This window comes from Megalopta genalis, chromosome 4 (assembly GCF_051020955.1).
Source record: "Megalopta genalis isolate 19385.01 chromosome 4, iyMegGena1_principal, whole genome shotgun sequence".
Classification (NCBI taxonomy): Eukaryota; Metazoa; Arthropoda; class Insecta; order Hymenoptera; family Halictidae; genus Megalopta; species Megalopta genalis.
This window is the reverse complement of record NC_135016.1, coordinates 29,359,131-29,376,496: the sequence shown is the minus strand read 5'-3', so window position 1 is coordinate 29,376,496 and position 17,366 is coordinate 29,359,131. Positions and strand designations below refer to the sequence as shown.

Below are 17,366 nucleotides of genomic sequence, written 5' to 3'. Positions count from 1 at the left end.
ATTTTATAAAATTGGAAATAGCTTAAGATTGAATTTCGTTGAATTCTATTGGATTTTCCTCTGTACAGTTATGAGAAATACGTCATGCACTCATTGAAGCATACGATGAGGCATTTCGTCACAGCTTGACAAGAATACAATATTCTCACTTAATTGAAACCTTGCTATCTCTTATCGTGTTCTTCTTGTAGACGGATCCATGTACTTCGTTCGCGAAGATAAAGCAAAGGAATTAAATTGAATAAATACGGAAAACGTGCAGAGAGACAGCACTTGAAATTTCCTAATTTATAAAGTGAATCATTATCTGATGATTTCGATAGCCGTCTATGCTGTTTCTTTAGTGTTCTTTCATCTTTTTTTACCATGTATCTGTAATTGTAGAAATGGCCGCAGTTTGAAGAAAAAACAGCTGCTTCTATCCCGAGAAATCAACTTTTAATGCTTGTAAAAAATTAAATACTTGACATATATTCTACGCAGAATATCTTCATAAAATTTAAAGTAAATTGGATGTAGAGTTATGGCGATTTCGTGACAATCAGGTTGCAAAATGTAGTTTCGAGGGGAAGTAGAATGTTTTAAGACAACTTTCCTCTCCGATAAAGTAAGGTTTTTTTTAAAATCCTACCTTCAGTCGTTCAACGTTCGAATTTCGAAATATCGCTTTATCATAACATTCTACGCACTTGAAACTTTAAGAGAAAAAAAGAGTCGATTCTTTTAAACCGTTCGGGTAGGGTAGTGTCCACCTTTGCATCATATCTTTTATATCGTATAAAGGAGTTTCAAGAAGTACACTCACCTCCAAAAGTATTAGAATACTCGCAGAAAATTAAATAAAAATTTGAGAAACCGATAGGAAATTATTGTAATTTCTTCAATTTAATTAATTTTCTGCGAATTTCTTTGCAACATGGATGAAACTAAATATATATATACAGGGTGTTCCACAATTATTTTAACAGCCGAAAATGAGGGGTAGCAGAGGTCATTTGAAGTAACTTTTTCCTTTGCGAAAATGTAATCTGCGGCTTTGTTTACGAATTATTAACGGAAAACACTGACCAATGAGAGGTGACGGCGCGAAGTTCGAGAGCTCGCAGCACGAGCCTTTGACAGATGGTCGGGACGGACTCGAGCCGCGTTCGAAGTATTGAAGAAATCACGAAGCGAGAACTTTCCGGGTTCTTTTTTACTACGTAACAGTGATATTTTTAAGAAAAACGCAGTTCACTTTTACTTTAGAACGTCTGAAGAATATTTACTAATTTTTCGGACCCGCAATAGTAAGTAATTTAACCGTGACGGCCGTTTTAATTTTCTAGTGTGCATGGCACCTTGTGTGTAACATATGAAGTTTTTAAGCAAGGTGTACAATGAAGATTAACAAAGTACGCAAATGATATTTTAATTTAAATAATTTCGTGTCCGTACACAGTCCAACGAATGATTCGCAAAGCTATTCGCTATATCTTGAAATAACCTTGACATAACCTTAATATATGTTGACCTTGACATGACCTTGACATAACTTTGACATAACCTTGACAACACCTTGAGATAACCTTGACATAACCTTGAGATAACCTTGACATGACCTTGACATGACCTTGACATGACCTTGACATGACCTTGACATAACCTTGAGATGACCTTGAGATAACCTTGAGACAATCTTGAGATAACCTTGAGACTACCTTGAGACAACCTTGAGACAACCTTGTGATAACCTTGAGATAACCTTGAGATAACCTTGAGACAATACGCTAAGTGGGTGCCCCATTGGATCCCTCCATCGGTGTTGATTACCCATAGCCTCGGCCCTGTCGGATAGAGAGAAGCGAGCAGCGAAGGACATGGCGGCAAAATATCGTGTACATGTTGCCGACGAACATTTTCTCGACCTACTCAAAATGTACATCGTTCTGACACTTCTATCAGGTTGTTTCTTCTTCAGAAATGTCTACAGAATCTGATCCTGGGTAGAGTTTTCGTGCTGAACAAAGAACTTTTCGTAAAAATACAAAAATATTGCGGAGAAACTGCGCACGTCGACACTTTTTTAAACTTTGACATCAATTCATTGCTATTTAGGACCAAAAACAATTAATAAATTGCATGCCACTATATTCGGGAAACTCTCCTCTATCTTTTAACACCAATTAGAACTTTCTAACGCTTTTATTTTTCATGCAATAGCTCATTTTTGTCGAAAATTTTGGATTTTTACAAAAGTTCGTTTATTTAAAAAACTGAGGGTGATGGAGCAATTCGGTTTTCGGATTCTTGTTCAGGGAGCGAAGTTTTACAAGAATTTCATAGTGGCTATAGGAACCCAGGAAAAAAGTTTGATTTTGTCGGACAGTGTAACTCGTAAAGCCGCAGATTACATTTTCGCAAAGGAAAAAGTTACTTCAAATAACCTCAGCTACCCCTCATTTTCGGCTGTTAAAATAATTGTGGTAATATATATATATATATATATATATTTAGTTTCATCCATGTTGTAGTATGTTCCACATATTTTGGAAAAATTTCGGAAATGAACTTAGCATAGGGTTTCATTGAACAAAATTCAATAAATGGGTAAACTATTTGCATAAGTGATAAACACTTCCATCTTAATATGTACTTTAGACAATACGATGCCTTGAACTTAATATTAAACATAAAACATTGTCTAAACTGAATGAGAAATTACGATTTATTCTAAATCAGCGGGTGTGTCCTAATATTTTTGGGCATATATATTTTGGATATTTGGATATTTTTGTACATATCATGGTAATATCATTGTAACGATTGTTCCAAATTTTGACCATGGTAGTTTTCTCACAACATCAATTTATTAACCATGTGACTGAGTATGCTTGGAAAAATCGTGTTAAAAATTGTAATCAATCAACGAAAATCAATTTGTTAAGAAACGTAGATATATATAAGCTCCCATCAGACTGATATCTTCTTTATATTTCCCTCAAGAAAAATATCTTTCATTTCTGTACATTATTTTCCTTTCATGTTTTCTTTCCAAATTGTTTTAAAAACTTTAAAGACAATTAAACTAAACAGTAATATTTTACGTTTCCGTCATGACATATCTTCAGAGATTACATTTTCGTAGAAATTCTTTAGTCCTCAGTCTTTAGAAATTACACTTCGTAAAGAATTTTATTAATCATAACAAACAAACTTGAATTCTCGTAGCAATACAAATTAAAAAAAACTAGTAAGACATGAATTACTATCTATATAACAATTTTTGTCGACTACCAAAAGTCGACACTGTTTGGTCAAGTCAATCACTTTTCCACGAACTTAGTTTTCACTAATTTAATTTCTTAAGTTTCCATAAATAAATCATTTTTTTTTATCCACGCTATGACATCTTGTGGTAGAAAATTCTGGGAGAATACAGCTCGTAACGAAGAAAATGATTTATTAATATACGCGACGAATATTTACATTTTAAATTAACAATACTGTTATCAAAATTGATCATTGATATAACAAGATTCGTTTAGTATGTTCCATGTTGTCTGTTCGTCCTCAAGTTTGATCCTTCGATTTAGACAGCATTCTTCTTGATCCAATCAAGATGCGAGGCTACGCGGGTGTAAACGGTGGGGTAGTCGGTCAAAGCGCATCCCATAGCCCACGAAACTAGTCCCACGAGTTTTCCTTTCACAGTCAATGGGCCGCCAGAGTCACCCTGAAACAATAAACAATTTCATTTTAAAGTAGCGGATTGAACGTCAACTGATCAAATTAACAATTACATTTTGTACTTTCCCTTGTCAGAAGTATCGGCTTGAAAAATTAACGATCACGTTCTAAATTTTCTCGTGTTAGAAACGCCAGCTTGAACCATTATCAACAATTACATTCTAAATTTTCAATGTGCCAGAGAATAATCTACAGGTTCACCGGCGACGCGAATAAACAGACTGCAAATTTCGTGCGCTCGCGAGAGAAAGATCTGAAGAGAACTCACGTTGCAGGATCCCTTCTGGACATTTGGATCGTACGCACAAATGTGTGAGTTGTAGACGTTGTAGCCCTGCTTGCAGTACATGAGCTTGCAGTACTCTTGGCTGGCAATCAGAATGTTGACACGCTGCAGGTAAATGGTCGTAGGCCCGCCTTGCTGCAATTACGGGAAACGTTCTCAATAAGTAACGCAAACAGCGATACAAAAGCCAGATTTCGGAACTAGTCTAGAATTCTAGGAACGCGTTTGTCATAGTAAATGCTAACGAATATACGCGCTATAATCTCATGATAAATACGAGAAGCTTCAACGAGACGATATTCTTTGTCGAGAACCAACGGATCGGGAAAGATTGTATTATTTACCCTGAGTCTACCCCATCCGGAAACTGTGGCCACTTCGTTAGGGTCGACGACGTCGTTTGCGGACGGAAGAGGCACGAAGGCGATCAGCTTCGACTTTTCGAACGGTTTCTCGACCTGCAACAGTGACAACGGAAATATGAACGATTACATAAATACAGTTTACAAGCTCGTCTATTTAATCTGAAAAATTCACAGCTGATGATTATACATAATAACATATTATAATATGTTAATAATATATTATATTATACATAATTATTATTATAATATTATTATATTATAATAATATGTTATGTTATAAAATATGTTATTACATATTATAATATATTTATTATAATATAATATATATTATATTATAATATATATTATAATATATTTATTATAATATGTAATAACATATTTTCAATATGTCCAATCACGCTCGACCACGCAATCTCCTGAACAAAGTCTACCAAATTCTAGCAAAATGAATGGAAATAATTTTGAACATTCATTGCAATAAATTTTTCATTGTTGATCTCACTGTTGTAGTTATTTCAGCATTCGCGTTCATTTCCAAATGTTTCAAATTTAATTTATTCGTAGTCAAGGTCACTCGACGGTCATGGTATTGCAGGTCACCTAGATTCGTTTCGACCTTGGCTATCATGATATAATGATAGAAATATGTAGTCCCATTAAAAAAAAAAAACACTAGTGACATTGAAATCTCTAAAAACGTGACCTTTAAGAAAGAAACTATTTCCACCGGGATACGTGTCCCTACGAACCATACGATCTGTTCCACTAGCACGTTTGATCATCGTTAACACGTTGAATGCCACGGGGGTCACCGGTAACCGGCACTTAATTCGGCGGTGACGCCATAGGGGCCACCGGTGATTGGCGCGCCCAATTGATAGAAATATATATAATAATTTCAAACAAATATCAATATCTAAAATTTTGTATTATTACCATCGTCGATTCGAACAGTGACCCCTGTCGCAATTGACATGTCAAACATGGTTATACACTGTAACTTATCTATTGCAGATAATATTTCAACATTATATGTACCGCATAAAAGAAAATTCATCGTGGCGCCACGGACAATTTCTGTAAAACCGGCGTGGCATTCAACGTGTTAACGATAACGGAGATATTGCTTCGTAACAGCTTTAGCTTTATACAAATCGGTGACGAATAAATTAGTTGACGAGCGTCAGAGGTATCCGCCATATGAGCCGTTTATTTTGAAAGTGGCATAAGTCACTTTACCGTAATGAAAAGTGGTGATTTTTTAATGTTTATACGAAATTATTTATACTGAGAAAAATATCAGTATCCTAAGATAACAAATGCAAGTAAATCTTCGCGAAAGTTAGCATCCATGTCTTTAAACGTGTTAAAACGCAAACCCTTAAAAATATCGACTTAAAAACAAAGTGACTTATGCCACTTTCAAAAGAAACGGCTCATATATTCAATTACCTTGAGCAGAGCGATGTCGTTCTTCCACGAGTCTTTGGAGTTGTACTTCTCGTGCATGATGATCTTGACAACGTTGCGCTCCACGTTCGGCTTCGACAGATTGATCGTTCCGGCAACAACTTTGATAGCCTCCGGTTGAGTTCTGTGCAAGGAAACAGTTGCAGGGAGATCAGTTGAACCCGTTCCCGTTTTACGGCGGCGGCGAGATCTTTGATCGAGCGACATATATTTACCCATCGACGCAGTGAGACGCGGTGATAACGTAATGATTGTTGAGAACTGATCCGCCGCAGAAGTGGAACGAGCTAACCACCTTTTGGAGGGATACCTGGGAACAACGGAAGCCATTTTTATTACATAGTTTCGCATAATTTCATTAAACCCGATGGGACAGGAATCTGGAGTCTCGGGAACCGTGATATTGGATTTCCTTGTCGCGTGGGAGAATTCTTTTGTTATTGAAATACTGCTTCAATAGCGTAAAAACGGAACTATTCGTTATCCGCCTATCGTGCTATATTCTGAATTTTTTCACAATTTTTCTGTTCGCGCGAACCCGAAGGCACGAGCTCAGGCACGAGTCTCAGACTTTGCGAACGAAAGACGCGTCAAAGATGACGGCCGCGGTCACGTATTGCGGATATTTATGCGAAATAAAGTGTTTCTACGTCGAATATATTTGTCTATTTAATAATCCCAATATACATATCGAAGCAAATACGAGAGGATTTTTACAATATTTCCTAGACTCGACAGGATTCACAGGAACACCCGCTCGTGTTGCCCATGAATGCATAAAATCCGTAATCTACATATTACATGTTCTTGCATTAGATTCCTTTACCGGTAAAATAATTGTATTTTTCTTCTAACGAAAAACTCTGGCGCAAGATTTGCATTATGTATTACATATTGCGAGACAGAGGAATGGAAGACGGACTCGAGATGGCGGTTGCAGGACAGGATCTAGTCGCATATTGCATTCTTTTATGCACGATGTTCTTGCATTAGATTCCTTTACCGGTAAAACAATTGTATTTTTCTTCTAATGAAAAACTCTGGCGCAAGATTTGCATTATGTATTACATATTGCGAGACAGAGGAATGGAAGACGGACTCGAGCTGGCGGTTGCAGGACAGGATCTAGTCGCATATTGCATTCTTTTATGCGCGATATTCTTGCATTAGATTCCTTTACCGGTAAAACAATTGTATTTTTCTTCTAATGAAAAACTTTGGCGCAAGATTTGCATTATGTATTACATATTGCGAGACAGAGGAATGGAAGACGGACTCGAGGTGGCGGTTGCAGGACAGGATCTAGTCGCATATTGCATTCTTTTATGCGCGATATTCTTGCATTAGATTTCTTTAGTGGCACGATAACTCTATTTTTCTCTTGATGAGAAATTCTGTCGCGCAGGGTCTCCACTATATACCACATTTTCCGAGAGGAACGAAGGACAGATTAAAGATGGCGGCCGTAGAACACAGACGCGGCTGATTCTATTTCCGCGCACGCTACATTCCCGAATTCTCGTTACACCGTGTGGAACTCTCGTTCGGCGCTTCTATCTTATCGGACAACGGTGTATTATAACAAGGAAATGCCGGTGCTCACCTGATACGGAATTTCGCCTTCCCTCGCGTCCTCGCCGTTCACGATCCTTGGATCGAACCACGGTAGTATCGCGGCTGCGCAAACAATAAGGTACACGATAATTAGCAGCTGCCGGCTGTGAATGAGCCGCAGCTCATTAAGCATCGAGCGCTGATTACTCTACTTATTAATGTCATTTCACGCGACGCTTATCTAATCAATATCCGCGGAGGTTGCTTGTGAATCAAACACTCCGCCGGGCATAACAGGAAATGCACACGCGGGCCGTACATTTGATCAGATTATTCTTGTTTAATAACATCGAATTCGATTCGGACGAAATCGTGTTTTCGGTCTCTCCCGGAACACCGTGATTGGACTTCGACTGATTAATTTCCATTGTCGCTTCTTTTAATCTTATTCGATCGAACTGTTCGAGTTCCAACAGTTGCAATACGATTTATAATAATAACGGTGAAATTGAGATAAAGAATAGCGGACATCAAGGGTATGTCACTCTTTTTTCTTCCGTTAATGGCAAACCTCTAACGGGCTCTAAATAATTTTTATTGTAACCAATAGTTAGTTTAACAAATTTATTCTATTATTTTCTGTGAAAGAATCTTTACGATTTCGGCAACATTGAGACTAAATCGGTGAAACAATTTCTCGTTAAGTTTAGTCTTGATTTCCATTGTAACGTATAGGTAGATTAACAAATTTATTCTATTATTTACTTCGAAAGAATTTTTATGATTTCTGCAACTCTATTGTTGGGATTATGGAATGAAAATGAATATGATTCTAATTCTTTTCTTACAAAGACTTTATTTTATTCCTTTATTAACCCGAGAAAGATAACCTACGTCGCAGAGGCGCCTGCGAAGACTGTTGATTTTTGTTAATTTTTCATAGAGGTCTAGTGATTTAAGTTTAAAATTACTTAACCCTTAAATGCATAGAGTCCCAAAAATGAATCAATAACTTTTTGCGCGGATACCCGACAACAGTTTTGATATCGATACATTTGGCTGAATGGCAGTGATTCCTTTGTCCATTGACTTATCAAAAATTAACTAAAATAATGACATTTGACTTCAATATTTGTATCTTTCTGACGTTATACCAATTGGCGCGCATTTTTTATAGCGGGTTCATTTACGTACTTTTGGAAGTGGATTATTTAGAAATATTTTGGTGTATTCGTTAAACAAACAATATTTTCTAAAGGTAAGGCTCTTATTTATTAATTTGCTAGTACTTTTGTCTATATTCCGTAACTATCGTGTGTATGGAGGGCTTATTTCGTGTTGATGCAAAAATGGGACAACATGCACTAATGGTAATAATTACGACATGTATTTAGTACTATGCTTCCTTTATTGGTTTGTTGGTTTTGTTTTGGTGTGGTATGCATGTGGTTTATAATTTTGTTATAGATATGTCATACTAACTAAAGAATTTTTATGTCTATTTTGCATAGTGTACTAAAAATGAATCATTAATATTTTTCAATAAAAACCCTATAAGATATGACTTATAATTTTTTTTAATATTTTTCCCGATTTCCACTCATTTGAAAAATTATAACCCTATTTTTTAAATAAAATTCATTAATTCATGCATTTAAGGGTTAAAATATAAAAAAATATAATATAAATGCATTTTATTTTTACAATAATGCCAAACCTTTAAAATGACTAGATTAACTTAAATAAATATCCATTGTTAGTATAAAATTGACGCCTTAGAAAAGCATGCGCCTCTGAAGCGTATGGTTATCTTTTACGTACGTTGTCATATGGTTATCTTTCTAGGGTTAAGAGAAGGTATATGGGCGAAAACGATCGAGCGACCAAACTCTACTGAGAGTCCGGTAAGAAAAAAACGCTTCTTTTATACCCTTCTTGGGTTCGTCTTATCCACCAATCAGAGACGTTTATTTGTCGCGTTTCACACTGTATACGTGACGCTGGGATCCCCAAACAGTCAGGGCACGATGTGTATCTAATGGTACCGGTGACGATGTATCGCGGTATCTATTATATACAGTTTACATCACCGTCGTTGCCCGCTGACGGAACCGACGACAATGTAAACCGATATCTTAGTATCTTAGTACTAAGTAAACTATAGATTAATTTTTGTTCGAGGCTAAAATTTCAACATCTATAAAAAAATATGCGAAACTTGTATGTTGAAACAGACAGAAGCGAAGACGATACATTTTATTTTTACGTTTTTACTTATTTGTTTTATTCGTAATCTCATTCTCAGTGTAATTGTCGTCGCTTCTCCTCCAACAATCGAATCGGTAATCGATATCAGAGTATCGATCGATATCAAAAGTAAATTTTGTTCGAATGTAAAATTACATCGAGCCAACATTTGATTTGATCGTAGATTGTACCGACGAAGCTCTAACAATGAAACATAGGATAGACGATCGTGTTTACTTACCATTGGCCGCCGCCACAAGAGCCAGTATTGACAATGTTGGAAGAATCATGTTTCCGTTTGTATCAAACTAGCAACTGTGATGATAATGCCGAGCGCGTCGTTATTTTATATACCCTAATTCGTTCTTTGAAAATCTCAAGTGGTTCCTGAGCCCCGATCAAGATTAGATAGATCTGCAATCCGTGTCGAATCAATACGTGGATTTCGCGATCGATTGGGATTACTATGATTAATTGCCTCCGATAACACGTTGGCCTGATATCTGCGCACGACACAACCGGATACTCTGTTTCTGTTTGACAGTGTTTACACAGAACACTCGAAGCTGACAAACCGCTTTTTTTTCTCTCTTTGTTTTGGTACGGGCACATCGAATTTTTTGATTAGCGTGTTTCCCCAGACTGATGAACGATTTCAGACAATTTTTCAGAATCACTCGGATATTGCGAGCAGATTAGTTTTGATCGCAGATTATCGATTAATTAGTACAGATTACCAAATGTAATCGTGATTACTAATTTATTCTGGTATCGATTAATCGACCAATGATTGCTATATAATCACCTTTCTTAATCCATTAAAAACGTAATCACAAAATAATCAATTACACTGGCCAACTCTGATCGTTGACAAGCATTTATGGACAACCTAAATTATTAAATTAGTAGCTAACCCTTTCGTTTTCTCAATCGATTCTCCAACGTCGCAATAGTGTTAATCTTTATGTAAGAAAGTTATCACACAAGTTATCGCGATCTAATGAAACTTTCTTTTGCGATTATCTCCGGCGAGACCTTATTCAATTCCTCGGGTTTAGTCTTGTCTAGGTATTAAAGTTTTTTCCGATACCGCACTGTTATCGTAGACTCATTAGTAGATTTCCAGCTAGCGAGATATTAATTTAATAATCGTTCGAAGATACGAAACTGCAGTGTCGTGTTCGCAGTCTTGTTACCGTAAACATTAACCGGTTTCGTTTCCAGCTTTCGAAACGTATTTTGAAAAGATTACTTCCATTATCCAGTGATCACGAATTTTCTGTCTCATACGATCCTAATCGTATTTGACAGATACTCGATAAGTAAATGCTGACACCATAATAAAACCGCTTCAAATAATTATCGCGATTGCATCAAAAAATCATTTATCACGCTGACTCGACAATTTATCGGATATTCCGAGCTTCAGGCTCGAGCAATCGATACGATTCTGTAACGCTGCTTCTAATAACAATTGAAGACAGAAATTGTACTTTACGGGGTGATTCCCGATGAGAAAAATAAAATACAAGAAATTACGATACGAATTTGTTGAAAAATCCGAAATCCAGAAAATCATGCTGTAATCATATGCGTTCTCGTCGCTAATATAACCATGCAATTTATGCGACTTGAAAACTATAATTAAAATAACCTAATCTAACCTAAACCCGTCACAAAATTATGTTACTTCCGGGAAATGAGGGGTTCCTGAGGTCATTTGGAGTAACATTTTCCTTAGCGCAAATGCAATCCGCGGCTTTGTTTACGAGTTATTAACGAAAAACAGTGACCAATGGGAGGCGAGCTCGGCTGCCGCGTGGCGGCCAATCGGCACAGTCGAAGCCCAGTTCTGTTCATTGGCTCGGCCGTCTCGCGCTTGATGATCTCGCCTCTCATTGGTTACTGTTTTTCCTTAACAACTCGTAAACAAAGCCGCGGATAGCATTTTCACTAAGGAAAAAGTTATTTCAAATTATCTCAGGAATCCCGCAAGTAACATAATTTTGGGACACCGTGTATATTTACATGATATGGTTTCTCGAACAATTCCTTCTTCTTCGATCATTTACAAAACAAGGAATCGTGATTAATGTGCCAAGTCTTCCGCGAGTTAATTTCGTTCCGCCGACATTGCTTCTCATTGTTCCAACGGCCGTAGAATTGTGTTCGTTAACACAACATGACGTCAACGATCGTATCTTCTGTTCAATGAGAGCAATTCATTTCGTGAAGCATGTTCGATTGATTTCGTTATCGCGAAACCAGATTCGTCGGACGCTTCGATTTTCTTAATGACCATCCGACAGCGTTGGTAACGAAGGAGAAATTCTTCGAGTGGGCCATAATTGAACGCCGATGCAGAACGTGTGCTGATATACGATCTCTCGAGTGGTCTCCGCTGCGCAATTCAGTAGTCTAGATTCTAGATGAATACAATGTGGTACTGATAACGCGGGAAACATTGATAACAGTGGCGTGTCGGTGTGTTACGACACAACGCTCATTCATAGCTTATCGTTGTCACATATTCTAGCATTCATAAAATAAATAAAGGCTGCGACCGATTGTCCACGTTGGCTTCGTTGTTCGCTTTGGATCAGCGATAAGCGTCTTTTTGTAACATCTCTGTTTTATGCAAATGCTCGTTTTAAAACAAAATATAATAGATAGGCCGACGGGACCAAGAAAAAATATATTTATGTCACGATCAGGTGATCCCAAAAATACATTTGTTATTTTACATATTTTTTTCACATATTTTTTACATATTTTGTTTATGTGTAAAAACATATGCAGAAATATATTGCACATGTTATTTGTTCTCTACGTATGCATACATCGTGCTTATCCGAATTATCTATCTCGTTAAATTAATTTAGAAGGTTCGGAGTATTTATATATTTACATATTTTCGTGCATATTTACACATTTGCATATTTCCGTGCATATTTACATATTTTCGTGCGTATGTCTCGTGTACATTTTGCATATTTTTCGTGCATACATGTCACGTGCATTCTGCAGATTTTTCGTGCACAAATGTCACATGCATTTTCCATATATTTCGTTCATAAATTTCATATGCATTTTGCATATTTTTTGTGCACAAACATTCGCAGTCTAGCCATTGCTAACAAGCAACAGGCGCAAAGATCTCGAGAATAAATAACTCGATTCATTGTTCTCGCTCGCGCGTCACCGTTTGTTTAATTAAAACCCCGATTAATGGGAACTCTGCGATCGATCAGGCAGAACCAAGGGAAACGGAGACGGCCGTTATCGAAATCAGATCCGCGTCGCGATTAAAAAAGGATTCGGCCAATCGGAAATTTCGTAATCGTTCGTTCTGATATCGCGCGGAAAATAATTAACTGAAATCGCGAGCTCCGCAGCCCGTCTTTTCAACCGATCGCCCACGCCTTGTTAAACGTACAATTGCGCTTCAACGTGGGTTCAATCCTTTTTTTTCGGGTCCGACGATCCTCCTTTTCTCCTTTTTTCCTCCACGCTCTTTTCGCTTCTGACCTTTGAACTAGCTATCTGTAGTATCCGCGGCTCTTAAAGTATCGACTTCTACAAAAGCGCGGGCGGACAGAACGATTCAAAGGTTGTCCGAGGAAAAACGAGGACTTTCGAGTGGAGTGTTCGCGTGAATTATTCGAGTGCGCGGTTTTCTTCCCTTTGCGGGAGGCCTGGATTTTCCTCGGAGAACTGAAGCGAGAGCGAAATGTCGTTCCGCCGCGCCGGGAGGGGCGGCTCTCTCTCCTTAAAGGGTGCTCGGGAAATTCGTCGGTGTTTCTCCTCTTAACATGATACACCTGGCGGGATATCGCGTAATGCGGACTCGCGTGACACAGACCGCTCTGATTACCTGTGAACTCGGCGACCCTGGCCTCGACAGTGCAACCTGGTCGCCTAACTTCGAAACACGGTTCAAGAACCGCGAGCCATTTCTCATCGTCTCGTTTGCGAGCCTTTTTCTCGGTTCGATTTGATTCTGATTCGTATCCGACTAAGATTTCATTCGAATACAAATCCATTCGAATACGAATGCATTCAAATATGATTTTATTCGAATAAGAATTCATTCGAGTAAGATTTTATGTGAATTAGAATTCATTCGAATGCGCTGGCTATGCATCTGTCCAAAAAGATGATCGTTCGTTCCCATGAAACCGAGAAAACGATTTATTGTAATAAGAGTACGAGTGTTTGAACGGAATAGGTTAGCGTTAGCTTTTTTCTCGGTTCGATTTGATTCTGGTTCGTATCCGACTAAAATTTCATTCGAATACAAATCCATTCGAATACGAATGCATTCAAATATGATTTTATTCGAATATGAATTCATTCGAATAAGAATTCATTCGAGTAAGATTTTATATGAATTAGAATTCACATTCGAATGTATCTGTCCAAAAAGATGATCGTTCGTTCCCATGAAACCGAGAAAACGATTTATTGTAATAAGAGTATGTGTGTTTGAACGGAATAGGTTAGCGTTAGCTTTTTTCTCGGTTCGATTTGATTCTGGTTCGTATCCGAATAAGATTTTATTCGAATACAAATCCATTCGAATAAGAATGCATTCAAATAAGATTTTATTCGAATATGAATTCATTCGAATAAGAATTCATTCGAGTAAGATTTTATATGAATTAGAATTCATTCGAATGCGCTGGCTATGTATCTGTCCAAAAAGATGATCGTTCGTTCCCATGAAACCGAGAAAACGATCCGTTGTAATAAGAGTACGCGTGTTTGAACAGAATAGGTTAGCGTGCCGGACGAAGTGCCGAACCATCGTAATAATTCGTTAAGCATCAGGTTTCGCGCAGCGGACACGGTGATCTGCATAAACGGGCTTGGTGTGGAGATCAGAAAACGATCGCGGAAAGGAGCACACATTGATCCTTCTCGGTTCGCCGGGTAACACCGGAAACGGGAGCAACACGTGAGCCTCTCTCTTTCTCTCTCTCTTTGGAGAGAGGATGGCGTATTGATCCTTACAGCACCACACCTGACCTCCTATCCTTTTTCAACCGGCCACATCGTGCTTCCTAAATTCGTCGTCGGTGGTCTTATAATTGCATTCGAATTGATCGCGTGATCTGTCCGTTTACATTCGGGATTCACGGAAAGCAGCCGAGGAAATCGAAAAGTGTCGTTGTTATGAATGAATTATTTGAGGAATCATAATTACAATTTAATTCAATTATATTGTAATTCGTAATTCAGATCGCCATTGAATTAAATTAGAAGGTGATGTAATCGCATTGTATTGGGTTGGCAACTAAGTAATTGCCGATTTGTTCAATGAAATAAAAAATTTTTTTTACTTGGAATGAAGTTTAATCTGTAATGTATTTTGCATTTTGTTCGATGACCTTTTGCCATCTCTCTGGCAACTTGAAAATTCCACGCTCGTAGAAAGTCTGATCCTTCTCGGCCAAAAACTGAGTTAAATGAGATTTTACAGCGTCATCATCATTAAAAGTTTTACCACGAAGGGAGTTGTCCAGGGATCGAAATAAGTGGTAATCCGATGGCGCGAGATCAGGGCTATATGGTGGGTGTAACATCAATTCCCAAGCAATATCCATCAATTTTTGCCGAGTGGACAAAGACGTGTGCGGCCTAGCATTGTCCTGCTGGAAAATGGCACCTTTACGATTGACCAATTCTGGTCGCTTTTCCTTGACCGCTGCATTCAATTTGTCCAGTTGCTAACATTCACGGATAATAAAAAATAACATAATAATAATAATAATAATAATAATTTTATAATATAACATTTACGGATATCATAAAAATGGGAGTGAGAGACATGTATAACTGAAATCGGCAATTACTTAGTTGCCAATCCAATATTTGAAGCATTAATTGATCGTTAGGCGACGCGTTCCGAAAAGTAGCTAGTCAAATGTGTGCTTTCCAATTGTTTAAAGTCTTGCGCTTACCTTCAGAAATATATATATTCTTATCCTTTAGAAGAAATTCAGAGAAATTCCAGGATATACATGGTTTTAAAACAAACGCGATAACGTCTTGTACAGCGCGTTAATTGAGGTGCAATGCGGGGGATTTCCCCGTAATAGAAGGCCGTAAATTAGTGAGGCCCCACGAGGTTAGGTCAATTACGGCACCGCTCTCCATTTAGGTGAAACTCCATAGCACAGCACATACATCTTTCACGGATCGATTAAAACTTGTTATCAATGTTTTTCAGTACTGTATCACGGACAAATGCACAACTTTAAATATCTTAACAAAAATAAATTTAATCTAATCTTATCTACTGTACCGTGGTGCGAACATTCTAATTTAATACTTTGAGAGCCAGAGTCGTCGAAGTGCATTATCTTGCGCCTAAAATTGTGTACGAGTAGCTTCGATAGATTAATTAATCAAAAATTGGTGAATACATAATCTTCTTTCAGTATTCGAGACGCGCGTGATTTAATTCTGAAAATGTACTGAAAAGTATCGATGACATTTTCACAATTTAACCATGCACGTCTCGAATACCGAAAGAAAAACATGCATACGCCGGTCTTTTATTAATCGATCGATTAAAGCACTCGTATTAGCACTCGCACGATTTTAGGAGCTGGATAAATGCGCTACGACGATTTTCGCTTTCAAAGTATTAATTTCGAATCTTCGTTGACGGGATTAAAACAATCACTGACCAACATTGGCGACGATAATAGGTAAAAAGTCAGCACTCGTTCGATTTGATTAAACTGCAATAATATTCTTTGTTTAGCCAGATGGAACAAGACACGCGGAGACCACGGCGACCGTTCCCCGTTTCAATCGAGCTCGAAATAACGACCGAGCAAGCTCGGAAAAATTTAGTAGCGGTTCACGAATAACACCACGAAAATCATCGAAAGTCTTTTATCGGGAGTTCAGCCGGTTATGTGGTGTATACGTATAGACGACTCGTCGGACATATCGAAAGTAATCTTCTTTGCGTTATTAAGGTCGAAACCGCGATTTACGAGCGCTTCACTCGGGCCATTTACGGATCAATAACCCGTATCGGACACTGCTGGATTTTTCTCTGTTCTTTCGATTTGATTGTCACGATCGCCCGACGGTCTAACGCGATCGAATAGGATTCCAGAGAAGCGACTGGAGTTTATTTCATAGCGACAGAAGCCTTTCCTGTTTCACGACGAATCTATCGTCCGATGTCCTTCCGTCAACGATCGCTCGATGCTCAAATATACTTCATTCGTTTCTGAAAATAATACGAATTTAATTCATCGCGTTATCAGCCCCGGAATCGAGCTAAATTTTTTGAGCTAAATTATCGAATGAAATCTTATTCGAATGAATTTTTATTTGCATAAAATAATATGATAATAAAGTAAAGAATTATACGAATAAATGAATAGAATAATTGCTGTACAATCGTTGTTCATATTCGACTGATAAATATTCGTTCCAATAGTTATCTTAGATAAGTATTTATTCGAAACAATTCCAATATTGTCCGAATGTGTTATCAATTATGAACATTGATAATGGTGTAGCAAAAGAAAATTCATTTTCGAACACTTAGTTTGGAGTGCAATACTCTCAAATTTCAGAATCTGTTTATTATTCGATGCCAAGTTGTGATAACGTAAATCTCCTTTTTTGTGTTAGTAAATTTAATATTAGTTCCGTTAAAAAACCTTCGAAAAAACCCGGATACATTA

At 37.6% G+C, this 17,366-nt stretch overlaps 2 protein-coding genes across 2 annotated transcripts in view; one reads left to right on the top strand and one right to left on the bottom strand.

Annotated features, from left to right (window-relative positions):
* hwt (SH2 domain-containing adapter heavyweight) overlaps positions 1–17,366 on the top strand; it is a 414,519-nt gene that overhangs the window by 41,688 nt on the left and 355,465 nt on the right. The window lies entirely within an intron of this gene.
* On the bottom strand, positions 3,426–10,039 carry LOC117218400 (chymotrypsin-2). Its single transcript, XM_033466736.2, has 7 exons — positions 9,893–10,039; positions 7,454–7,527; positions 6,066–6,160; positions 5,833–5,974; positions 4,360–4,473; positions 3,998–4,150; positions 3,426–3,715 (listed from the first exon to the last, which is right to left on the bottom strand). The coding sequence occupies exons 1-7, from the start codon at positions 9,939–9,941 to the stop codon at positions 3,572–3,574; spliced, it is 771 nt and encodes a 256-aa protein (XP_033322627.2). The 5' UTR covers positions 9,942–10,039; the 3' UTR covers positions 3,426–3,571.